Raw genomic sequence first — 26339 nt, forward strand, 5'->3', positions numbered from 1 at the left:
CTACAATGGAATCTTATCCTTGTTGTTCTTGTTTGGTTTGCATACGGCGTCCATCTATTCACTGGTACAGGTGAGGATATTCTTCAGGTACGCCACACATCCAAGCAATTGCTGAGATGAGCCAATATTCAAGAAAACACACAATTAGCATATCTCCAATGTAAACATCCTGACAGGATATGGAACATTAAAACCTCAAACTGCGGACTTGTTATGAAAGAAATATTTTCGCAGTAGAGGTACACACGAGCGTTCGCTTGTCGTCGCCTCTTGGCCTCCGTTTCGAGGTGAGTTTTGTACTTGATAGTGTATACGTTGCGCCATTTTTTGTTTTCAAAATCATAACAACTAAACATCGAATCCAAAGCAAGTCAAAGGACTGAGGATCGGAGGATTTCATACATTTTGAATTTAAAGCAAACATAAGGAAATCTATTTTTTTTGTACAAAATCGTTGTACGATTCTAGTTTATTGTGTTTTCACAATCTGTAAACCATTCTGTTAAGGTTTATTACTTTTTTTTCGCGCCTGTGATGAACTATCAAACTGTTATCCTGACCACTGTCACGAAGACTAAGGATCGTACATATGCATATGGTTTTTAGTTTCACACAACATACAATCGGTTACATCGAAACGGGGCATGCAATCCGGATCACAAGCTTTGCTCGAACTCTGATAAAAACAAAATAATACTAAAAAATATATTTAAAGTAGTTTCCAATGATGTCCGTATTTTATGCGGTCTTATTATGTTGTTCAATTTTAACCGTCCATTACAAATTATAAATAAGAGTGAGTTGATTAAATAAGTAAACTTACAGCACTAAAGAATATTCTTTAACAGTAAGAATGAAATAGGTAATAAGCTTATTTACCCAGGAGGGAAAAAATGGTCACTGAATGCATTATGCCGGGCCTTCAGTTTTAATTGCAAGAAGAGCGAAACAAAATACCAGCTCAGCATCTCTTTCAACTGTTTTTCTGTTTATATACCACAAAATGGTAATGCAAAATGGTGCTAAGCTTGGAATTGCAGATATTACCGAATACTTAACAACAACAAAATTAACTCACTTTATCTCAGCGTGGCTCAGAATATTTCCAGAAAATTCAAGTTAATTAAAGGGAGTTTAGTTTTAAGTGCATGTGTCGGTAAGCAAATTAAGGTCGCTAAGTGCTTCACATAACGGGTTCCATAGCAATAGTATTCGATCTTATCTACCAATCTTTATGTACTTAGCTAAGAAAAATGTGGCTTTAACAATTCCATTCCATTTCCAATGTACCTAGTGTCAAAAACACAACACCGTCAACTGGTCCTCTTCGTTGTAAGAATAATATTTAGTCGAACCACCCAGACACTTTTTCGACTTGAATAATTCGCATCCGTGGCAGTGACATCGTTGCCAATAATGAAATTTTAATCTAAGGCCCGGTTCAGACGCCGCTCCACTCATGTACCGAACCTGACTGATGAATTAAGTACGGCAAAAGAGCGGCGTCTGAATCAATTTGGTACGGCAGTTTTAGTTTGGTGCAGCAAAAGCGTTAAGTTCGACAGAGTCTGTCGAACTTTTGTCGAACTTAATTTAGGTTCGACACACGGTACGCCGTCTGAATCAGATGTTGCGCCAGTGCCGCCCCAAAGTCGACCTTATTCAGTTAGGTTCGGCACATGAAAAGTACGGCGTCTGAACCAGGCCTTAATTCTTAATTCTAATTTTAATGTTTCTTGCCAAATACCAAATACATGATTGTATAGACAGAATATTTATGTATGTATGTTTCAAATGCAGAATGATTGGTTAACGATGAAAAATAAAGAAAAAGAAAAGCTCTCAAGAGGGTCTCAATAGGGTTCATCATTACACCTCTAAACAGCCAGGAATTTTAACCCTAATAGTAAAAGCAAGAGAGACGCTAACTGTAAAAATTTCAGCTTGTCAAAATTTGTCATTTAGAGAGTGTCAACTACTATTGGTTGTTACGCTCTACGTTTCTGGTCTTGTGGCTACCAGTACCAATATCAGCACTGAAGCACACGTGCCATCTCCGCGGTATGGCCGTTACCTTACGCATGCGCACAACCATATCTCCCCGGTAGTGGCAGCCATGGACAGCTGTGTCGCCCCTATTGGGGCTCATCAGCATGGCGTAGCCGCCAGGTCTATAAGAGGGCAAACCCGCGAGTCAAAGACCCGTTGGCCCTATTTCAGCCGCTTTTTTCTTCTATCCTGGAAAGGTCCTAAGCAACTTAAACTTTTAGACTTTTTCAAAACAATTGTTTTCTTCATTTTCAGAAACTCGTAAAGGAGAAAAAACAAACCATTAGCCGTAAATGCCTACACCCCATTGAGATCACTTCTCAAGAACTTGTGAGCGCACAATATATGGCGCCGGCGTCTGGACTTGAAACACTGATGCTTCATTGGTTGAAAACGTACTTTCTCTCCTCAGGGCAACCCTTGCCATCCTCTGCTCCCCTAGAAATTAAATTTATGCAGAGATTGGTTGATCACCTATGCTTTTATCCCCTAGGGGTAGTTACACCCCCACTTTCTATGGTTTTGGCCAATTACAAATATTTTCAAATTATGCATCGCTATGTAGTAGTTATGCGGTATGAAGTTATGGTGTGAGTTATGAGTTATGAGGTATGGCCCAAATACAAAAAAGGGATTAAAGAAGAAGAAAAAATGATGATCAAGAAGATTTCAGGTCATTGTAAATTGCAAAGCCCATCAGATGACTACAATTATGGCTACATGTTTGATTTCACTGACAAACTTAATCATTCTCAACGAAATGTATTTTAACACTGGCAAAATGTGATATTAATCGGACAAACTATTATAAGGGATTTTTAATTTGTATCATTGTCAAGTACTTTGCTAAACGACAACAGAGGCTATGCAGATACTTGGAGTTCCGTAGCCAATGGAGTCAGACTGTATTTTGTAGTTCTAGTTGCTTGTGTTTAATATTGTCTTTGTCGGATAAACACAATTGTAAACAGGCCGATGTCTTTTTTTTCGTAGCTGTTGAGATTCTATTAATTTATATAATGTGTTTTTTGATGAGATTTGTAAAGAATCCTCATGTCATACTCTGACTTTATTTGTGTTTTCCTTGGATAAAATTGTATTTTTCGATCGCCATTATTTTCTCCGCAAGAACAAACTGGACGACTGAGTGCATTGTAGAATGACTAATATACCAAAATGGCTAAGCCAATCAAAATTCTAGAATTGCATTTTCCAGGAGCTAAGTTTTTTTTACCGTATTCAGAAGATAATCTTTTGAGTAATTCAGTGAAGCTTTCTTTATTTCATTTCTCTCAAGACGATCACCAATTATTCAAATTAGGGGCACAATTTACAATATGTTACGACTTCCTACTTCATGTTCCTCTCTCCCTTCCTAGTTAGTCCCCCTACCCCAACTCCCTAGCAACCTGACCCTGCATTTAGGCCTAGAAGTCAATGCTGAGCAGGTGAAATAATTAGTGTTATTTTCAAAGTAAATGTTACTGGGTAAACACCGTGTCGGCACTTACTCATTTCATCCTTTGTACAAAAGCAAATAGCAAAATCAATAAGTCATAAACGTACTTTAAAGTCATGCCGCTTTTAACAATGAGTTGATAAGTCTAATGAAAAAATGACTGTCTGTGTGACACCTATGCAAGCTGCATTGATTTTATCAGCACAAATTTGTGAAAAGGTTCGATTTATAATGTAATTATGTTGCACTGTGACACAATTGACTCAGTTTCCTTTTTATGTTTGAAGAAAATAGTTCACCGCGAAAGAAAACACATGTCTGTCTGATCGCATGGCTTACAATTTGTGAATGATCCAAGTGACAAAGACCTTTTTCATATAATACATGAATTCTTAATATAATTCAAATCCACCATAGGTAAATAAAGATAATAATCCAAATTTCTGGGAATTATAATTTTAGTCACCCATACGAAGTGCCTGAACAACTGGTCCTCCGATAAGCTCATATCAGCGTCACGATAAAAAAAACAGTCCAATATTACTGGTAAGTTTTGACCTCGTCCATGATACAGCTTTATTTGATAGTCAGAAAATAAATATTTCTCTTTTAATTTTAAAATTCATAATGATTATATCTCTGATGTTTAAATATATTTTGATATATATTTGAGTGTAGTTCTGAAATTTAACTTGAAACATTTTTTTTTTCTCTCTGTTCGTCTCGTCTCGTCTCTTCTCGTCTATTAGTCGTGCTTTATCTTTCTTATCCTCAGCACTGATAACTGACTGTATAGTGACAGGTTCAAACTTGTTTTTGTTTATTTGTATTTTTTCTGTTCTCCGTAAAAAATTATTACATTAAACTTGCATAATATCTAATACTTAAAAAAAAATACATGTTTGATATCAATCGGTAGAGCTTCCGCTGTAATTAAAATTGCCATTAAAAATGATGAAGACGAAAAATTTGCCAGTAGGAGTTTCTACATGTAGCGAAAGCCATGAGATTCGTTTAGGTTTCTGATTTTAAACGCAGCTTTCATTTATATTATATCACAACTAAAGAATTTCGGTGCCCCGGAAAACAGTATGTGGATAACCTCCTTTCTCTCTTTCGATCTGTGAAAACATGCAGGTGTTCTGCAAATGCTCAATGAATCAAAAGCTAGGATATTCAATTCAAAAAGGGCAGATTGGGTAAAAGCAATGAATATTTAATTTACATAATCGAGACTTGAAAGAGGATGACTGGTACAGCTATGATTCATTTTCTATTTCTTTTTTCATATCTCATATCTACCTAAAATAATAACAATCTTTTAATAGGATGCTCCATCACAAGAGTGGTTTACATAGAGGTCCTAATTACGAGATGTATATTATATAATACAATTAAAATATAAAAAGGTTAAGCTAAAATCGATATATATGAAAAAAAAAAAAAAAAAAAAAAAAATTCAAGCTAAAATCCAGTTACAGAAATAATCAAAACATACACACTACAAGTACTCAATTATAAAAAGCAGAAAAAAGACACTTCTTAAAAATTGGAAAACTTGCTGAGTTTCTTACAGTTCTCTCTAATTCATTAAAGTCTTTGAAACAGTGGTACCGCGAACGTTGTTTTCCCCAATTATATTTAATTTTGGGGAGCTTGATAGTATCGTTATTGCGCGTATTGTAGGAATGTATATCACTCTTTCTTACAATGTCCAAAGAATGATTAAGTTGGCCATTAATACACTTGTATGCATATATACATCGATGACATTTCCTACGTTCTTCAAGATTCAGCCATCTCAAGACAATCAATGCATCGGTGGATGAGGAGTGAGGTGATCTATCTAATATCAACTTAGCTGCTTTGTTTTGGAGAATTTGCAATTCCTTCATAAGTGAGACATTGTCCTTGTCACCCCAGACTAAATCAGCATAATCAAAAATAGGTAGCACTAAGCTATTATAAAAAAGTAACCGGGCATCATAAGGTAAATAATACTTAATCCTACGTAGAAGACCAAGGTTTTTATTAACCTTACATGAAATATACTCAATATGGTCGGACCATGTGAAAGTTGAAGACAACATAACTCCCAAATATTTAAAACTACTTACAGAATTTATATCAGTGTCAAAAATAGATAACGTGAAAGAGGAAATACCAACAAGTTTCCTATTACTGCCTATAATCATGGATTTCGTCTTAGTAAGATTTAAAGTTAACTTATTTCCATGTAACCACTGGGCAACTTTCAAGAGATCATCATTTAGTGCCTCTTCTAACAGGTGTGGCTCTTTAGCAAAGTAGTACAGGACCGTGTCATCAGCATACAAAGTCACTTCGCAATTCTTTATAACCAGTGGAAGGTCATTAATATAAACCAAGAAGAGAAGCGGTCCTAGAATGCTCCCCTGTGGTACCCCAAAGGTCATCGGGAGAGTGTCAGACACAGCATCGCTACAGGCAGTCCGCTGTTTACGATGATTCAGGTAAGACTTGAACCACTGTAGAGTGCTGGGCGAGACATTGATAGCCGACAATTTAGATAGCAAGATCGTATGGTCAACGGTATCGAATGCCTTGGTCAGATCTAGGAACACTGCACCGCACAGTTCTCCACTCTCCATATGCAATAGGACCTCATCTGCAAAACTGGTGAGAGCCGATGTTGTAGACAGTTTGGGACGGAAGCCAAATTGTTTGCTTGAAAGGAGATTATTTGAATTCAGAAAGTCATAGAATTGGGAATGGACGACTTTTTCCAGAATTTTACTCATTGTTGGCAGAATAGAAATTGGGCGATAATTTGACGCATCTCTCCTATCTCCAGTTTTGAAAAGTGCAGCCACTTTCGAGCATTTCCATATTTCAGGAAAATTGCCAGTGCGAATAGAGAGATTCAGTAACTTGGTGATCGAGGGACAAATAGCACGCGCGCCATACTTTAAAAGTCTCGCACTGATGTTGTCCAAGCCAATAGCTTTATTTGTCTTTAGAGAAAGCAGATGCTTGAGTACTGTTTTCTCATCAACTTCGTCAAGCGAGAAAGACTGTAGCATCGTGGCCGATCTGACTGGGAACATAGCAGCAGCTGATATTTTATTTGCAAGACTTCTGCCAATGGATGAGAAATAACAGTTGAGCACGGATGCAATAGAGGCTGGGGTGGTGTGTTCAACACCATCAACTACGATACATTGTGGGCTCGAGGATTTAGTCTTGCGCGAAGACACCTCATTCACCGCCTTCCAGATCTTTCCTGAATCCCCTTTAGCCTCTAAAATCAAGTCACAATAATACTTGGATTTTGCTGCCTTGACTTCACGATTGACCCTATTTCTTAACTTTCTATAGCGAGCCCAGTGAAAAGCAGAATTGGTTTTCACGGCTTTACGATGGTGAAAATCACGATCCTTCATCACCTCACTGATTGTATCATTCAACCACGGGAGCGGAACACCTCGTATTCTTCGCCTTTTCACGGGCGCATGCAGGTCAGCTATTTCAGAAAACAAGTGATTCCAAATAAACACGGCGTCGTCGATGTCTTCCTCGTTTTCAATGATGTGCCATGGGACGTTATTCAAGTCCGCTAGGAAGGTGTTCGCATCAAAGTTTTTATAAGAGCGGTATTCAATTGTCTTTGGTGGTGCCTTAATTACACCTGCTTTTAAAACACAATAGACGAGGTAGTGATCACTCAGCGAAACAGGAACAACACCGGAGTCATTGATGCGGTGATCATTGTTCACTAAAATCACGTCAAGCAAGGATTGACAGGTTTCCGTCACTCGGGTGGCCTCAGTAATGAGTTGCGTAAGATCGTGTGAAGTTGCAAATTTTTTAAGCTCTTGTTTTTCTTTCTTTCTTGAAAATGGCAGCATATTTGCATTTAGGTCGCCAAGAAGCACGAAATCACATTTTTCCAGGTTAACTTTCGTCATAGATATCTCCAAGTTTGAAATAAAGTTCGCAAAGTCAAAACCGGGGGCTCTATATGCACAACAAATCAATACTGGGCGACATTTAGTGCGCGATAGCTCAATCCATAGACATTCATTTGCGGCTGAGTAAAGATCATTCCTAACACGAAACGGCAAGCCTTCCTTTACATAGATTGCTACTCCACCAAAACCTTCTTTGGCTCCAGACCTATCCAGGCGAATGCAATTATATCCTGGAATAATAACATGAGAGTCTTCATAGCAGTCATCCAGCCAAGTCTCACTGAGTGTAAGAATATCGATCGTTCTGTTATCCAAACCCTCCAGGCGCAGCGAGTCTGATTTGTTCCTCAAGCTTCGAATATTTAGATGAGCAAGCCTCAATCCTCGTGAACTCCTAACATCCTCCAAACTCCTATATCCAGGGTTGAGTTCAACATCTCCGGCAAGCGCTATTAGAGCCAAGGCTAGAGAGCCATGAAGTATAAGCTTGCACGTAATAAAGCCTTTCTGGAAAGCTCCGACTGCTTGGTGTTTTGCTGGACGCCGTGCCAGAGAGTGAAAAGATTGAATTTTAATCCTGCAAGCTTCTTGGGAAGCAAAATATAGGTTGCTACTATTGCTTAGTGGCTTCGTTGATGATTTGTTTTGTTTTATGCCATTCAAGATAAGAAACAGGCAGAGCAGGAGGCCAAAATTAACGGACAACGTGGTAACGCGTCCAGCCATCTTGGTATGCATAGTGCAGATTTGAAGAATGGGTTATCACTAGAAGACAATACGCCAAGTGCTTTTTTGATGTATTTGACTCGTCTAGAGCATGCTGAGTTTCCGCGTTGAAGTTTCCAATAAAATTTAAAAATTCTGCAATTTTGATTGATTCAGTGTTTTAAAATGGAAAAAGAAAAATTGTCTCGGCATGGAGAGTCATCCGATGAAAAAAAAGGATTTGTAAAGTTTTTATTCTAAACACTTCAGGGAAGCTCGGAAAGATAAAATGTGATTCCGTATTGAACAAACGTGTTTACAAAAAGGCTTTTTTCCTTTTATATTATTGACTGCAAGGTAATTTTCTCTGAAGGCTGACACCTATTGTTTGTCATTCACGGAACGTTTAGCTTTCATGGGCAAACCATCAAGCACTGTATATAGCACAGTCAAAACAATATTAATTTGCTCATCTTATCGTGTGAGATTTTAAGCAGCGGCACCTGAAATCAGCCAGGCTTTTTCTTGTCCTTTCACTGCTTCCGTTTAAGGTTTATTCCTGGCGATCCCCAGACGACGATTCATACATCTCTTTTTGTGGTAAGTTTCGCCTATTTTTGTTTTAAAAAAATTTATACATGTCCGCAAAATGCAAAACCTAATATTTAAAACAACTATTTAAAAATTCTTTCCTTACAAGCTACTGACCTTCTTGTAGATATGTTGTCAGTATTTGCTAGTACGTAAGTCGATGAAAATAAACCCAAACCCTATTTTTCTCGCCTGAGTTGGGTGTTTGAGGTTTTTGGCAAGGTCCAGAGAACTCTAAAAATTCTAATCATTTATCTACACCCAGTCAGACTGCAAAAAACATGAACGTGTCTGACATCGAAAATACTCATAAAAGGACGTCAGCTAATGATTTTCATGGACGCACCCAATTACGAGCCGAGTAGTATGTTAGCATAACATACCATGCTGAAAAGAGGTGAAGTATTAAGATTTTGTGAGGATTTTCTTAACAAAAGCTCACGTTTACAGTTTTTAGGTTAATTTAAGGAATTTTAGCAATAAAAGCATTATTTTTGAACCGCTTAGCTTGTTCATTCTACAGCGAAGATCTTGTGTACTTTTATGTCTTTATCGACAGTTCAAAATATGATTTATTTCATATATTTTCAATTCAATCAAACTAGTGTACACTGTGTACACTAGTGTATACTGCCACCAAAGCACACAGGGTGATATGATCTCACAGCGAAATTTATTCGCTTATATTGAAAAATTAGACCAAACATGGAAATTGAAATAAGTTGCGGATGTAGCACATCGCTCACTTTAGAACTGTCCACTGAAAAATTTATCCACACTGTCCAAGGTTTCGAGTTTTGTATAAATGTTGTAACCAATGTCGAGACAGAGAAAAAAAAAGTAGTAATAGAGTGTCAGCTTTAATTTATAAAAATCAGAATACATTAAAATTAACTTTTATATCTATGACAGGTATCACAATCCTCCTTTCCTTACATTATATGGAATACACCCATAGGCAGAAAAAAAAAGGAATGATAATAAGGAAATAAGGAGAAAGCTATAATTGATTAAAAGATATTTATAGAGTAGCACTCTTTAGCTTGTATGTTTTTTTTTTTCCCAATAGAGGTCCTAGGAGGACTTAACCCTTTGTCTTTTGATAATTTATGCGTAGATATGTACGTGAATAAGACGAAATTGGAAAGAAACAGTTCTCTAGAGTATTATCACATGACCGGTATTGGGAAAACAAAACACACATTCAAGATAGAGAGGTCTATACATACTTGTGTATAATATATAAATAAATATTTTATGTTGACAGTGTATTTAAGCAATTTATTATCTCACTTTTCAATAATTAGAAAGTAATTGTCAATGGTCTATTAAAAGTGCAGAGTAAATGCTTACCTTTGAATGTCATGGACGTATACAGTACTGTGCAAAAGAAATGCAAGCCAGTTATTTGCCGAAATCAGCGAAATTACTCGAATTTCGGCAATCAAATTGCGTACTTTCGTTTCAGATGAAAAAGCGGCAAAATTTCGGTGCTTCTGTTGTTATAATGTCGGGGAAATTTATATATAGGAAGTATATATACCTCTTCTTCTCACCATAGTTTTACTTCTTAATTCCGGTTGCTCGGCGTTTTCGTCCACACGCCACTTGCACATCTCCCATAATACATCTTATTTATGAATAAATTCATAAGGCAAAATTTTGTTAGTGTTACCAGGCCTCTTTTAAAACGCTAACATCTCGGCTGGTTGAGAGGTGTTTCGACAAAGTTTTACATAGACGTTGTAGACTGATCGAAGTTTAGAATCAGGGCTGGCAGATCGCGCTTTACGGCAATGCTTGAAGCCACAGTTGTCGTTATTTTGTGTCCAATTTTGAGAAAAGAATAGAAGATTTTGTTAATAAATGATCGGTCGAAACCTTTAGTGTGTAATGTATGGGGCAGCTTTTACAATTTGAAGTTTGCTAGCACTATACACTCATTTAAATGAGCAAAATCTGTCATCCCTGAAATGAACGCCTATATATATATATATATATTTTTAAAAGCGCTCTTTCAGAATTCTACTCTATACATGGCACACTATTGCTGCAGTGCCAGCTCGGGAAGTTTTGTATGTGCGCTGAATTCTTGGACACAAAATTGTCGCAAAAATCAAATTTTGAGACTCCCGAAGGTGTCCCGGCTAAAGCATGAATCATTCCACACTTTAATTTTGTTCATAAGCTGCAAAAATTTCAAGGATTATTGAGGCGAAAAAACAGTACAAAGAGTTTTGGTATCAAATTTTGTTGAAATTTCTAAAGATTTCCTTATTTTTATTGATTTAAAAACCGCTGAAACAAACCATTTAGAGCCCGTTTAGTTGACTTTTGAATAAATCAGTTTTATTGGCAGTCCCCGTGCCACAAGTGCACGTGAACACTTAAAATTATGAGCTCATCTTTTATCCAGTTATGAATATCTCGAAAAGTACCCTCCGCGACCTTAAAGGTCTTAAATATACCACTATAACAGCCATCTTTGCACGCGCTTTAGGATTGATGGGATAAAAGCAATGTCACGTGGTATTTCAGGGGACAAACAAGTGTTGAAATTTGCTAATACGATTGATCGAGGTCGAGTTTGTTTATCCTCTCAATTTGCAAAATGTACAGTCCAGGGTTTGAACCGGCTTACACATGACCCGTCATATAAGGTAAGACTCTAAATTGAAGCATTAGCCGATTGCCCCACCGCGACGCAAGGTAATATGAGATGTGAAAAATATCCATAAGTTATGCACGAGGTACGAGAAAGATTCGGCAGGCAAGTTTGTTTCTTGTCGTCTTGTTTGGGTTTTGACGTAGTGACACCGGAACGAGTTGGAGATATCGCAGGATCACTTCTGGTTCTTTCGGCTACAATAAATATTTGAGACGGAACGCAAAAAAGTATTAAAGGATTTGCGACGCTGAAGAATGTCGTAAACTTGAAGTTTGCTTCCGAAGTGAGGCCGGAAGTTGACCGAGATATTTCGAAATCAGTTTTAAGTAAGTCAAGATTATAGTATGTGTAATCAAATGGTGACGATTGAAATTGGGGGATGATTTCACGCGCGATTTGCCCAATAAGGATGCCCAATAAGGATTTGGACAAAACGCAAGTGAAATTATCCCAAAATTTCACGAGTATACCATTTGATTACCTATTAATATCATGGGTGACGAATTACGTTCACAATCTTGGATTTTTGACATTTTTATCCTGGATCGCATCGATCGAGAACTCCCCTCTCTCGAACGTTTAGAGCCTAAATTTGGCTTAAGTTCAGAATTTTTCGACAAAATACCTGTTAGAATGTTTTTTCGTGTGTTCTGGTTTTCTAAAGCGTCTTTTTATGCCCTGGCATCTTCATTCATGACATTTTGAAACTTCGTCGCCATCTTGACACTGAGACGTACGGAAGGTTGCCATGGCAATTTTGTAATTTCACATGTGAAATTACAAATTATCGCCGAAATTTCGCGCCAAAATTAAGGAGTAATTCGTCACCTATGATATTACACAAGTTACATGCCTTCATGGAAATATTTTGGGACAGTGTATACAGTTTGAGAGTGAAGAGATTTCGATTACTGGAGATTATTGCAGCAAGAGTGATTCGAAAGAGGAAGATCGAGGAAAAGGTACGGTCGTTTGCGTTGCGTGAAGACGAAACGATTTGGAAAGCGTTTGATTGTCAACAAGGAGAAGCAACACTCAGTTACCGTGGTATCGTAACCGTTGTGATAAGCATCATTATCATTGTCCTTCTTTTAGTTTGTTTGGAAAAGTAGGTGTTTTTATACTTATTTTTGCATTGTGTGTTATTGCTTTTCATAAAGTTTATGTTGCGATGTTGTGGAGATTGTGCATTTTCCGCAAGTTTTGTGAGGGAGTGTACTGATGTTAGTCACGTTGCTGGAGAAGAGTTAACTGTACATAAGGAAAGTGTTGCTGTAGAGAAAATAAAGGAAGTGCAACTGAGATCTCGTCGTGCGCAATATATTTATGACGTGGAGTTTGATAAAAGGTAATAGCATACAGGTTCTTCATAACAGAATTTGAAACGGGATAATGGCGGAGATGACCCCTCGTACTAGCAGACTTTCGGTGAAGAGGTTAAGACGTCTGTTACTCAAAGGTCGAGAAAAGTAAGGGTATTTGTACGGAAGGGTATCCTGAAAATATAATTCCTCACTGTTCCTTCGCATTCCCAATTAATTCCACAACCACGACGCCGAAGTGCACTCTCCCATAGCGTCTTGTTTTATTCTTTTTACACATGGCCAGAATTTAATTTCACGCACGCGCGGTAGCAGTGGACACTTAGAAAAAATTCCAACAGAAAAGAATGAAAATTTTACAAAGAAATGTGGGTTAAGTAAAATAATTTGCAATACAGCAAGTCGTGCGATATACCTGAACACTAGGTTGCGATGAAGACTGTAAGGTTGACTTATTTAGATCTTAGGTTTGACAAACTTAAACTCCTGCCTTCAAATCTCAAGCTTCCCAGAATGGAAATAAAAATACGAAAAAATTACCAGCGTCTTCCATAATTATGATTCTATTGCAAATGGAGCACTGCCACCTCGATTAACCTCTTTTCTTCAGTAATTAATGTTAATTTCGCTGCGGAACACTCTTAGGTTGCGATGAAATCTTCAAAGTCTTATCTTTCTATCGTGAGTTTTTTTGTCCACTGAACAAGCATATTCTTCCTTCCCACGTTTAAAGAATCTGGAGTTAATTCGATTTATAAATACGCTTCTACTACACGGCTTAAATCCAAGACCTTCGCTCTACAATATCTCGGCCAAAAATCATCTAAATTGTCTCCACAACCTCTTGTTCGAAAGCTTATTTCTTTGAGTTTTTGTCGTCATCTTTGGTTGTGGCAATATTTTTGATCAGCGGCTTTTATTTGACCATAAACAACTATGTATTTGACCACTCGAACTTTTCGAACGTTATGAGCCAGGGAATCACAGTAAAAACCAGCGGTTAAAACCATTGCAAAACAGTCAGAATGTAAGGCGCGCGAAATTTGACGAGCGAGATTTATTAAAAATTATTATAACAAGGGACCGAGTTTGCCATAATTTAGTATTTTGTAACATTACCATCATAAGACTTTTTCTTTGACGATGTAGAAAACGGTTTTCTCGCTCTTTAATTTTTTAGCTTTCATATTGTTTCAAGATTAACACAAATTTAATAAGCAAAAAAAATTGTATTTGGCTAATGTCTATATTTATGTCCTAAATGTTCTGTAATATACGGTCTAATGATACGAGCAATTAGTCGGGAAATTAGAGACCTACCGCGTTTACTTTTCTTTCGGCGATAATTAAGCACAGCCATTAGACAGTGCTTTTCATTAAATTTTGTTCCAAAAAGTGATCTTATCGGATGAGTGCCACGAGTTAGCATTGTTCCAGTGGGCAAAAAATAATTGCTTTGCGGTTTAACAGCTTATTTGTTTTAAATACAGCTTCTACGAAGGGGCTTTTGAAACACGTATTTGATCGGACATGACCTCACTAAATGCACCGGTAACGATTGTTCGTTTTATAATTTTTCTCCTTTCGTTGACCCAAAGCAGAACCGAGAGCCAGGACTAAGTTAATCTGAAAGTGGATTCAAAATGTCTAACTAGACGCTTGAGCAATAGTTTACCTCGTTGCACTGCGAGATGACGAAACATTTTCAAGGTTTGTTGAAATTGTATTTTCATACACTTACAGTAGTTAAAAGTGTTGCATATCGCCGATAGAGTTACCATGAAAATTACAAAAAGTGTGGTCATCTTCCAAATAAAATTCTTCAGTCACCCAAGCGCCTCGACAAGACTGGCTTGAAACCAGAAGGTCAGTGCTGTGTTACTGAGTATCTTGCAATTCAGTTTTCAAAAATTTCAAGCCATGTTCTGAACGTTTCGGGACTTAAGTCAACTGCCATGCACATATACATGTTTTGACGTCCGCTCAAGTACTCCCAGCATTTGTTCAGCTTACGCTGAACTGTAGTTAAGCGTAATAATCATTCAGGCCGGTAGAAGAAGGGGGGACTACCACTTTACCGTCGAAAATACTGAGTTAATAAAACAAGACAATTCCCCTTTCGATTTTAAAAAATATGTTGTTAGGGCTAATTTTTTTCGTGCCCTCTCACTTTCAAATTCGTTTTCATATCATAGCCGTTAACCGACACAGACGGATAATGACATAGATTGGTTGATGAAAAATTAAAATGTCTTACTTATATACCTAGAAGACCATAAAAGGAAGATTCCTTTACGCCTGAATAATATTGCCTTTACAACGCTGGACCAGTAGAAAGAAGTAAAAGCCTTTTCTTCACCTGTATTAAGCCCTCTTTGTGGGGCGTTATTTGTTAGCTCGTTCTGTTCTAAGTACTGATCATCACATGGGGGTAACGGCGTGTAACTGGACTTTTGTTCGTCTTATTTTTTTGAGTTGATAAGATAGGGTATTTCTGATCAATTTAAAGTTGTTTTTAGTTTTAATTATCAGACGAAAGGTATACAGGTGAGATGTTAGCAGCTGAAAGACTGGGTAAGTACATTCAAGATAGGTTCATTGATCTTTATAAAAGTTCTAAAACTGATAAACTCGAATCAGCTTTTGTCAACATTTCTTAGGTCCTTGGCATTAATTTTAAGTCCCTTTCTTGATCCGTAATCACGACTAATGATTGGTACTTTCCTCTGTAAATAAAAAATTTATTGAGTCTGCTTACGACACTGAGTCGATGTTGGCAAATTGCGCGATACTGGCAAACAGCGCCTGAATAAAACTGATTAAGTTTCTGATTCAAAACTACCAAGTTTGAAATTAAACACTGTTTCCTAACTACCAACCGGTTCATGAATCATAGAGGCGACGAACGTAAGACCACACCTCTTGAATTCTTCTCATTCGTTATGCTCTCTGTCTAGTTAAATAAACTTCAGACTTTAAAATCCCAGTAATCGCACACGCCAGGGAAAAACGTCCCAGCTACATGGATCAGAAATAGGTCGTACCATAGTAATGAGGTTACAATACAATTACAATGACAGTTGCAGCGCGAACCAATATCTTATTCAAATACAATTGTTATCCAAAAAAAAAAAGAATCGACAGCTTTTTAGCACTACTTACTTGGGGTACTTAAAGTGTTCTCCAAAGAAAATTCACCGCCAGTGATCTATCAGGATGTTTGGTCTACCTCTCAAACTAATCCAAATATGTGGTAGGTATACATTACCCCAAAACCATAGTTTATTTTTTAGTATCCTTAAGCATGTCAGGGTATCTAAAATAAATATCATTAATCATTTTGGGGTTACCGAATTCCAAGGCCGTTCTACCTGCTTTATGATGAAGATCAACCGTTCTAGTGAGAACAGATTTTCAATTTCGTTTTCAGTCGTTTCCAGTGACGAAATGGCGCAGTCTCCAGAAAGATTTTTTTTTTTACTGGCCTTTCGAAAAGTTGTTCGGTGATATAAATAATTATGGTAGGATTAATTTGCGCATGACAAATTAATACAAGGGTGGTTTTGCTTGCCACACAGGACTAAAAAGTGAGTGATTAAACATGGGTCGGACCTATGACTTTCTAGCTACTAGTCCAGGTGTGGACGATTCAAGCGAACCTTAGAAAACGTTTTTACCATTCATGGTATCAGTGAGATCATCAGTGCCATTCATCAACAACTCCTACTAGAGTAACATATATGGTATTAACATGAACGACCTAGGTTAAAGGCGTTAGCTCTCCTACAGCTCAGTACTGAAAGCAACTGATCTGGTAACCCGTAGACTTGCTACAAGTCGACCTCTTGGCGAGCGGAGCTAGCCTTTTTTGTCCGCGAAGCGGCCAATTCGCCGCGAACGGCCGAGGGACGAAGTCGCGAGCGGTCGACCTTCGTCCCGCGCCGTATGAAATCCGACGAAGGACTTTTTTGAAAGTCTCGGTAACCCGCAGAAAGCCATGTGCTGTTGGGGTAACTTGAATTTTGAGTCGCCTGTGTCGCAGACGAAAAACATCATTCTCATATATTCATAAGACTTAAAATTCACCACCACTTTGTGACTAACATTGATCATTCAGTACCACCGTTTGTGGCCTACTAGTTACGAGTTTGGCGCATTGAAATATCAGCCAAACACCCTGATGCCATGTGTCGCGCAGATTGGGGTGAATCGTACTCGTTCAATCAGGGCAGTGAGATTGAATAATTTAAGATCAATAGCTTGATTTTGGAAAGCGAGTTGACATGTGCGTGGTCGTGCAAAATTCTTTATCAGCACGACAATGGCAGTTCTAATTAGTTTTTATTGGAAGTGCTTTTAGCCTGTGACACTTCTATTCAGTAACAAAAGCGAAAGGCAAGCCAATGTAAACGTATCACCAATTAACGCATCCCAATGTCTGAATTTATGTCTGCAAAAGATAAACACTTCTGTTCAGAGACTGTTAACCTAACTCTTCACCAGGTCTTCTAAGAAATATGTTTCGCATGTAGGCGGATTTCTTGCGACATTTTGATTTCAGTCTACCTTTTGCGGTATGATAGAGTCGACGGCGGTTGAAAGAAGTATTAAAATGGAGGATACTGGAGCAAGAGATTTTCAAAATTGTGACAAGGTAATCTCGATGTTACAAGCTTTGGCTTTCATTTCAGTGTTTCCAAGGCATTATGCTTCAGCGGAAACAATGTTATGAGTATTATTAACATGAATATGAAAGTGGAACATGACTGTCGTTCTGTAGCTTATCAGACGTTAATTTCAGGATGGATTATAATTTTAGGGAAATAAGCAGGTTAGTTGATGCTTTTTGGTTTTAAACTCAAATGGATTTTACATGATCTAAACCAAACTGTCATTGTGTTTGCAAATCACAACGACGATTACTTCTTTTCATGTTTGATTGCAACTATGAGCGTAGTCCATTGTTGATAACTTTCCAACCCTTAGTTTGCAACTCAGTGCTTCTTTCTTCTAATCCTTTCCTTACATAAGTAACCGCAACATTTTTTTAAAAAAGTAATAAGACATCAGTATAAGAAAGCAGTGCGTTGATATGGTTTGAAAAAGGTCTCACTACCAAGATGGGAGTCGAACAAGTCTTCCGGTTGAAATTTATCTTTTTAGTGGGTACTTTATTAAAAAAAATGTCGGTGAACGCGACCAAAAGCAATTAAAAGCCATCACGGTTACAAGTTCTGTTAGCATGCAGAGCGTCTCAAGTGTTCGTTACAATTGGTTGAGTACTTCAACCGGCGATAACCATAATAGTGCTTTCAGGTGGATGTCCCCTCTTAAGAAGACATCGAAATAAAAAAAAATACAGTATTTTTTTGTTGTTTCTTAATTATCTAATAGCTTTAATTAAAAATCACTGGAAGGATTTTGTAAGCGTTTTTTTTGCAAATGACTAGTTTATTTTCTATTAGGACGAGCATGGTAATTACTCTTTTGCGCGCGATATATTTTACACCTTAGTGTAAAATAACAGTCGACAACGCAATTTTAAACTTAGTGCAAATTTGATGTCCTATTTTAAAAAGAAAATTGAGAAACACTGTCCTTTGTTTTGCTAAGCAATTAACAAACTATTTGAAAACCTTTTAAGTGGTTTTGGCACTGAGCCACGACCAAGCTTTACATAAGCTATACATTCTTTTCAATTGCTATTTTGTTTTGACTGACTTCATAATCAGATCTTCTAAGCAAAGTTAAGAAGATTTTAAGAGTAAGGTATGTCTCTATGCTATACTCACTCTAGCTAATACGGCGAAAACATTAGTTTTCACGTAAGGGAATAAAATGGGTTATTCCAATGATTCGACGATTGCCAGGTTATAATTTCCGGTAAACACATACTCCCCTACATTTCTATTTGGCTCCGATAACTGAGTTATCTTTGGAGTTGCGGAATGAGACTGAAACTTTAATTGCGATTGAACAAGTGCTTCTCTTTATTGACTTTCTCATTGTTAATGTTCGTCAACTTCTTAGTATGAAGCAAGAAATGCATTATCAGCACCGTGGCAACGTAGGCTGGTGGCAACGCTGATGGTGCAATCATGTACAGATTCATGTACTATTCACATGAGAACGGACCTTGCACTCAACACTAGGGACTTTTAGGCCAATTCGCGGCCGCATACCAAGCATATTAGGCCTATTTCAAACGTCGTGCTACTACCGTGCTTAGCTGGCTCGACTGTAGCTCGACTGCAGCACGACACTAGCACTACTTGGTTTCAGACGTCGAATTTAATTCAGTCGAATAGAACGGCTGTTGCCGAAAACAAAACACAATAATAAAGAAACGGTTCAGCATACTTTTAAATGTATTCTAATAAATTTGTAGTTTATGAATTGATTTCGGTACGGCAGTAGCACGACGTTCGAAACCAAGTCGAGCTACTGCCGTGCTAAAGTCGAATTTAATTCGATCAATTGAGTTCCGCACGGCACTAGCACGACGTTTGAAACGGGCCTTAGTTGGAAGATGCACGACCCCATAAGCTGCATATCTTTTAAAATCATCGTGCTTAAATAAAGGCTTTCTGTCTGTCTGTCCGTCTGATCAAAGATAACAGACAAGCGATTAGAAAAAGTAAACATCTAAGAACAAAAGCATCCCAAGAATGAGCAGTGCGTTGATATGGTTTGAAAAATGTCACACTACCAAGATGGGTGTTTACAGACATAGTGTTCCGGTTGAAATTTATCTCTTTAGTGGGTACTTTATTCAAAAAAATCGCGGTGAACGCGACCAAAAGGAAATTAAAAGCCACCACACTTAGAAGTTCGATTTAGCATACAGAGCGTCTCAAGTGTTCCTTGCTATTAGTTGAGTCTTTCAACCGGCGATAACCATAATAGTGCATTCACAGTGGTTGTCCCGGCTAAAGAAGACATCAAATTAACAAAAGAAAATGATAGTATTTTTTCGTTTTGTTTTTTAATTATGTAATAGCTTTAATTAAAAATCACTGGAAGGATCTGGAACTGATTTCTCAGGGTTTTTTTGCAAATGACTATTTTATTTTCCATTAGGACAAGCATGGTAATAACTATTTTGCGCGTTATATTTTACACCTTGGTGTAAAAGAACAGTTGACAACGCAATTTTAAACTTAGTGCAAATTTGATGTCCTATTGAAAAAAAAAATACAAGAAATACTGTCCTTTGTTTCGCTAAGCAATTAACAAACTATTTGAAAACCTTTTAAGTGGTTTTTAGCACTGAGCCACGACCAAGCTTAGCATATAAAGCTGTACATTCTTTTCAATTGCTATTTTGTTTTGACTGACTTCATAATCAGATCTCCTAAGCAAAGTTAAGAAGATTTCAAGAGTAAGGTATGCCTCTATGCTATACTCACTCTAGCTAATACGGCGAAAACATTATTTTTCACTCAAGGGATTAAAATGGGCTATTCACTGATTCGCGATTGCCAGGTTATAATTACCAGTAAACACATACTCCTCTACATTTCTATTTTGGCTCAGATTGCTGAGTTACCTTTGGAGTTGCGGAATGAGACTGAAACTTTAATTGCGATTGGGATCGGGAAGTGCTGACCAAGGGTTTGCTTGTTGTTTTAGTTCATAGCTATAGCTAAGCTTTTACAGGGGAAGTTGTTATTTCACCCCAGATAACAGCATACTTTGAAAAGAGGTAAATACTATATAGAAATCAAAATATGCCGATGGGGAGAAAAAAAAATATATTTGAATAACACGCTGACTAAAACTTGATGATTTGTTTGCATATATTCGTTATTATTATTATTATTATTATTATTATTATTATCATTATTATTATTATTAGTATCTCTTTTATCACAGTCTTTGCTGGTGTTCTTTTTGTGCATCAGCCGGGCGCAAACCATGCACCTAGAGCGTCAGTCACTCAAGTCAATCATTCTGTTCATACACTGAGCACCTTTCTGAGGATTCGCTCAGATCCCATCTCTGTCATAGTAGCTCTCTCTGATACTTTCTTGATGTTTTCTACCATACCCTTCTTCAGTGTACCAAGCGCACCAACAACCACAAGGATCACTACGGTTTTCATATGCCACATTCTCCGTATTTCTAGTTCTAGGTCTTTGTAATTGCTTTTTTGCCAGTTTCCTTCAGTGCGATGTTTCTATCTGATGGAATAGTCATATCAATCAGTTTGCAGGTGGAATTCACTGAATCTTTAACGATGATGTCTGGTCTGTTCGCTGTTATAGTTCTATCAGTATTGACTGGCATGTCCCACATGATGGTGATGTTGTTATCGTTATTGTGCATCACGGTCTCTGGCACGTGTTCGTACCATTTGTCTGTAATCTCTATATTATTATTATTATTATTATTATTATTATTATCATCATCCAATCTTTGTGATTTATAAGCTATTGCAGAGTAGAGGCTCTGTAATTTTTCATTGCTTTGCTTGGCCAGTTATTTTTGCGTAAGGAGAGGGGTTTTTTTGAGTAACATTTTAGCAGTAAGGCCGTTCATTGCGTGCGATTGTCATAGGTGAGTCTGGATGAAAAACAATAAAATTAATGTCTCAGGAAAGGAAAATTATGGAACTACCAGTAGCCGATTGTTAGGAAATGCAGGCGAACATGTACTTTTACCTTACAGATGTAAATGACTAGAACCGCTTTTAAAATTGTGTACGTGAATCAGAGAAAGCACTTTTAGTTCCGGTGTCAACAAAGGGAATCTTGGCGGATATGAACCTAGAAACTGAATTGAACAATACAGTAAACAAGACTCATATTTAATTCAAGGATTTTATCACCAGTTGCTTAGATACGGTCAACCTGCGAACGGTGAGGAGCGAAGAGAGGGGAGAAACGGTTGTATTCGCAAGCAAAGATCCAGTGAAAACGGTAATGCACAGCCTGACAAAACAACGCTCAACCTGAAATGTATAACGGTCATGACCGCACGAGGTCTTATTATTCAATCGGTTGTTCAATCCGTGCTTAATGGCCAAAACCGTAGAGATGCATTAGAATATAATGAAAAAGATTAGTTGGTCTTAGTTTACCACTGAATTTTAAAGCTTATTGAAGCTTTCAGATGACAAGCGACTTAACATGTTTCAAAACGTATAAAAATATAAAAACCATTCACTGAAGTGTAATCCGAATTAACTTTAATTTTATGGATTTCTAGACTTTGCTAACACTCCTATCTTACCGAAGCCTTGTCCCTCACCAAGCTGAAATCAGGCTCTACTTTCATAATGCAAAGCTAAATTATGAAAGTTAAACTTAAGTTTAAGCTTATGAAACCTTCCGAAAGGGAAGCTTCGCACTACCCTATGCAAGCTGATAAACATGCTTTGTACCACTATAGTGACAAAATATGAGAGAAATGGAGAATAAGTGTTTAACTTGATTTAAATTGATTATATACTAAAAATCAATTCTGACCCTTCTCTTTGTTGACTTTCTCCTTGTTAATGTTCGCCAACTTCTCAGCATGCAGCGAGAAGTGCAGCATCAGCACAGATTCATGTTCTATTCACATGAGAACGGACATTGCACTCATCAACACTAGGGCCTTCGCGGCCAATTCGCGGCCACACCGAGTATATTGGGGTGGGGGGGGGGGGAGAGAAGGAATCCCAAGAATGTAGACAGATTTTGCGAAAACCCTGCTATACACTTAAAAGTTCCGCTGACCACCGCACCAAGAATAGTCTACGGGCTCGCCCTTTTGGCTCGTCCGCCATAACAGTAGATGTAGTAGTGCAAATGATTGGAAGTATGGTGGTTAGTAAATTAACCACGTTTACAATTTTAGCAAACCGAGAGCCAAGGGCTGAACTTTCGAGCCGGTGGGCAGACTAATTTACTATAGGGACTCTACCATACTGAAATACAGCAAGGTGCAAGATTGGTTAATAGAGTGGAACGCTACCTTTCGACCACTCCGTAATACCATGACAGTGCTTTGTCCACCTCCTCCCCCGACCCAAATTTCAAGCCCCAAACTTAGACTCTTTAAACCAATTTGTTTTTCTCAAAGCCTTGTTAAGACTACCACCAACGGGCCTTAGAACTTACAGCTCATATGCAATAACAAATTACCACATACTGTATGGGTACTGTAGTTATCTTAGGTAGCTGACATTTTTACCGTTACCTTAATCTCTTTTAACTTACTTACGTTTCAGATTTTCCCTAAGACTCCTTCGAAACAATGAACAACTCTTCCACGCAAGCTCAATCAACCCAGGCAGTACCATTTATGAAGTTCACCGAGTTAGTTGCTTGGAGTTGTGCGTTTGGTGTTGTCGATGTTTTTATTCTGGTTGGAAATGTTCTTACGCTAATAGTCTTCATTACAAACAAGAAGCTTTTGAGGGTACGAGCCAACTACTTCTTGATAAACTTAGCTCTAGCTGACATTTTGGTTGGTACGTCTGCCATTCCCATGTATGTTTACCACTTGATTTCAGCGTGGCACAAAGGAAGCACTGTTTGGCACCAACGTTCATACAAGATTTACACGGTGGTGGACGTTTTCGTCGGTTGCGCATCAATATTCACTCTAACTATTATTGCTTTGGAAAGAGCCTTTTCGGTTTGCTTGCCTCATGTCCACCGCCACATTAAAAACAAAGTCTACTATAACCTCGTTGGGCTGATATGGTTCATGTCCATTCTGGTTGCCGTTTTGCGCTTTCTTTTCGAGAACGAATTGTTATCGATAATTTTTTTCTTCTACTTTTTGCTTGTCTTCTTTGCAATTGCATTGTCAATCATCTGCATTTCATACGCAGTGATTTGGTTTCGAATGAAGTTCCGTTTTTCCAGGAGAGACAGCAACAAGCGTTCAAGAGAACAGGACAAAAGACTAGCCATAACGCTATCCACAGTGACCATGATATTTGTACTCACGTGGCTACCCTTCCAAATCATAAATATCGTTTCATTTTTCTGCAAGCCCTGTCGTCAAATGCCGAACGAGTTGGTTAATTTCACGAAATTTTTGCATTATGGAAACTCTTGTGTTAACCCTATAGTCTACTCCTTCCTAGTTCCCGAGTTTAGAAACACATTAACCAGATTTTTGAGAAAATTAAGGACCTAATGGTGTTTAAGTAATGGGCGCATAATGATCATAATAATTTGTCTCTTTCCATTGTTCATAAGGAAGAGCTTTAAAATTCCGGCATGTCTCTTGCTATGTTAGAACAGTCCACACAAATACCACCAATATACCCAGATTTGGCAACATTGTACATGCACTCATCACTATGAACTGCTGACCATCACGAGCAGTAAGAATTTAAAGCTTCAAATTATGGCAACACTGCTACAAGAGTATGATGCCTCAAGGCAGTTCGAATGTGAAAAAAAAAAAGAACTCTGTAACACTTAAACTTATAACAGTCGTTTCCTCCTTGCAAGACTCAGCAGTTTCTGCGTGATAGTTTTGAAACAAAAATGAGTAAATATGCAAGAACATACCACTAGGTATAGCCACTATGTTGCAATCATGGAGCACTTTTTTTCTGCTGTATTCTAGAGGAAGTTGGATGTTAATGCACAATACTTGAGACAGACAATAAAAAACAAGGGCCAGTGCCATTTTTGTTTCCACTTTTGTGTCGATTTTAGTCTCCATTATTGAATTTTCCTTACCGTGGAGCCTTAGGCCCCGTTAATATGGAGAAAAGTTGTCCCAGGTAGACATAGAAGGGTCACCTGCCTAGCCGAGCTACAATGGGCGAATCAACTTTTCCTGTATTTCCTTGCAAAACGTCACGTGACAAGCCATTTATATGACAAACAAAACGTTTGGTAAGCTAGAAGGGTGAGCCGTGTAGCCAGGTCACTCTTTTGTGATGGTGGGGTCCTAGTCGGGCCAACCTTTCTCCACTTCGGATCGCCCAGCTGGGTCAACTCGGTCAAGGTGAGACAATCAGAGCATGCACGAGCGCCGTTGGATCGGGCAAAGGGGTCAACTTTTCTCTCATATAAACGTTCACTATAAAGTTGACTTGGCTGGGAGGGTCGACCCTTCTCCTCGGGAAACGTTTTCTCCATATATTCAGGGCCATCTTAGTATAAGCGACAAATATGTGCAGTATGGTTTTTATCCAGGGGGAGAGGAGAAGGAGAGAAAATCCAACGCCCGCCCCGCCTTGTCGATTGGTAAGCGCTCGACGTGATATCTACGTCTTATTCCCCACAGTGCATAAAAACTCAATGTAGAAGGAAGATGGAAATAGGAAACGTTTTCTCAAGAATGATATCACCCCAAAAAGCTCACGAAAATAAGGACTGACATTATATCAGATGAAAGCTCGCTGTACTAATTATTACAGTAGGAGAAAAAGAAAGTTATGAACCGCATACTAATTATGAAGGAAACAAATATCTCGACAACACACTTAGGCTATGTTCACACCATACCGGATAGCTTTTGGGCCGCCACGAAAATCATCCCAGATATAGAGGGCTTCTGTTCAAACACTGAGAACGGTGATTTCGGCGCAACTTCTATGACGGAGCGAAGCTGCACCGCGCCGATCTCGAAAGCGGACCGTCACCTATCGGATAGTCTCTGCGCCTCACTTTGGTGCAGTGTGTCCACCTATTCGGACCGTCGCGGAAGTAAAAGAGTAGGAGTGAGGACTGGAATTTTGTGCACCAAACCCTCTCGGCCAACCGCCCCGGCACGAGGTTCCATGTGTGTGAACGACTTGTGCCGCCCCGGGCCGTTGCTGTTCATATTATACCGGTATTGTGTGAAAATAGACCTGCAGTTAAAGAGATTGATATGAATTAAGAACCATAAACTCGGCAGTCGAGGCAGAATTATACCTGTATTAAACTTCTATGTGATAAGTATGAATAAAACCTCTTCCAGTCAACGGTATTCACAGCGTACTTTAGACAAAAATCGCAAGTGTTTCTTGTTGGCTTCACGGGTCCCTCAACGAAGACAACGGGTCCCGAGGCTTAACTCGCAGCATATATCCAAAGTGTACATCTAAGCGTAGGAAAACCACAAAAAAGCTAATATGAACAGATGAAGACATTAACATAGCATACTCTCTTACGATTAGGTTAGCAAGCTTTTGCGATACTGACCTCAGCTCCGCCCTCTTTGCGTGGCGAGCCTTCAGTAATCTGGTGAAAGCACTCGAAGAACTCACCGTTACTAACTGACGTCCCACTGGCACGCGGAGTCAAGATATGGAATCGGAGGGCGAGATAGTCGCCCCCTTCCTCCTGATCTAAATGATTTTGGGGGAAAAAGAGACTGTGAGCAGTCCATGGTGAATTTTCCATACAAAAATCTACAAAGCTATAAAAGGACATATTTTATTTCCTCAGTCTGTGATCCTTTCTATTCTCCTTTGCAACTTAATTTTTGCCCTAATCAAGTCAATCCCGAATAACTACTTGACGCAAATAGTCTGGTGAGGCAGACATTAGGGACTGTGCAATAATTATCAGGAGGGGGGGGGGGGGGGGCTGAAAAACTAGAGGGGGAGGCATTACATAAAATTGCTGCCAAGATAGGGGGGGCTCAAAGTA

The 26339-nt window shown here is 38.4% G+C and overlaps 2 protein-coding genes across 3 annotated transcripts; one reads left to right on the plus strand and one right to left on the minus strand.

Annotated features, from left to right (window-relative positions):
* Positions 1-89: 89 nt before the first annotated feature.
* Positions 90-24383, plus strand: LOC140926976 (somatostatin receptor type 2-like). Of its 2 annotated transcripts, none has more exons than XM_073376644.1 (2): positions 90-287; positions 22961-24382. In XM_073376644.1, the coding sequence occupies exon 2, from the start codon at positions 22987-22989 to the stop codon at positions 23878-23880; it is 894 nt and encodes a 297-aa protein (XP_073232745.1). In that variant the 5' UTR covers positions 90-287; positions 22961-22986; the 3' UTR covers positions 23881-24382. The 2 variants fall into 2 exon arrangements, with proteins under 2 accessions (XP_073232745.1, XP_073232746.1); XM_073376645.1 differs by lacking the exon at positions 90-287 and adding an exon at positions 20090-20130 and having other exon boundaries at positions 22961-24383.
* Positions 1979-8184, minus strand: LOC140926170 (uncharacterized). The gene is made up of 3 exons (XM_073375955.1): positions 6455-8184; positions 2449-2487; positions 1979-2171 (listed from the first exon to the last, which is right to left on the minus strand). The coding sequence occupies exons 1-3, from the start codon at positions 8182-8184 to the stop codon at positions 1979-1981; spliced, it is 1962 nt and encodes a 653-aa protein (XP_073232056.1).
* Positions 24384-26339: the final 1956 nt, after the last annotated feature.

This window comes from Porites lutea, chromosome 2 (assembly GCF_958299795.1).
Source record: "Porites lutea chromosome 2, jaPorLute2.1, whole genome shotgun sequence".
NCBI classification, from domain to species: Eukaryota; Metazoa; Cnidaria; class Anthozoa; order Scleractinia; family Poritidae; genus Porites; species Porites lutea.

What these genes read in the sequence shown, in the direction of transcription:
- LOC140926976 (XM_073376644.1), top strand. Translation starts at nt 22,987, where the DNA reads ATGAACAACTCTTCCACGCAAGCTCAATCAACCCAGGCAGTACCATTT.
- LOC140926170 (XM_073375955.1), bottom strand. Translation starts at nt 8,184, where the DNA reads ATGGCTGGACGCGTTACCACGTTGTCCGTTAATTTTGGCCTCCTGCTC. An exon ending in ATCAGTGCGAGACTTTTAAA is followed by an intron (nt 2,488 to 6,454) that starts GTATGGCGCGCG and finishes TTTAATTTCTAG; the next exon opens with GGGAGCAGAGGATGGCAAGG. An exon ending in GGTTGCCCTGAGGAGAGAAA is followed by an intron (nt 2,172 to 2,448) that starts GTACGTTTTCAA and finishes GCCCTCTTATAG; the next exon opens with ACCTGGCGGCTACGCCATGC.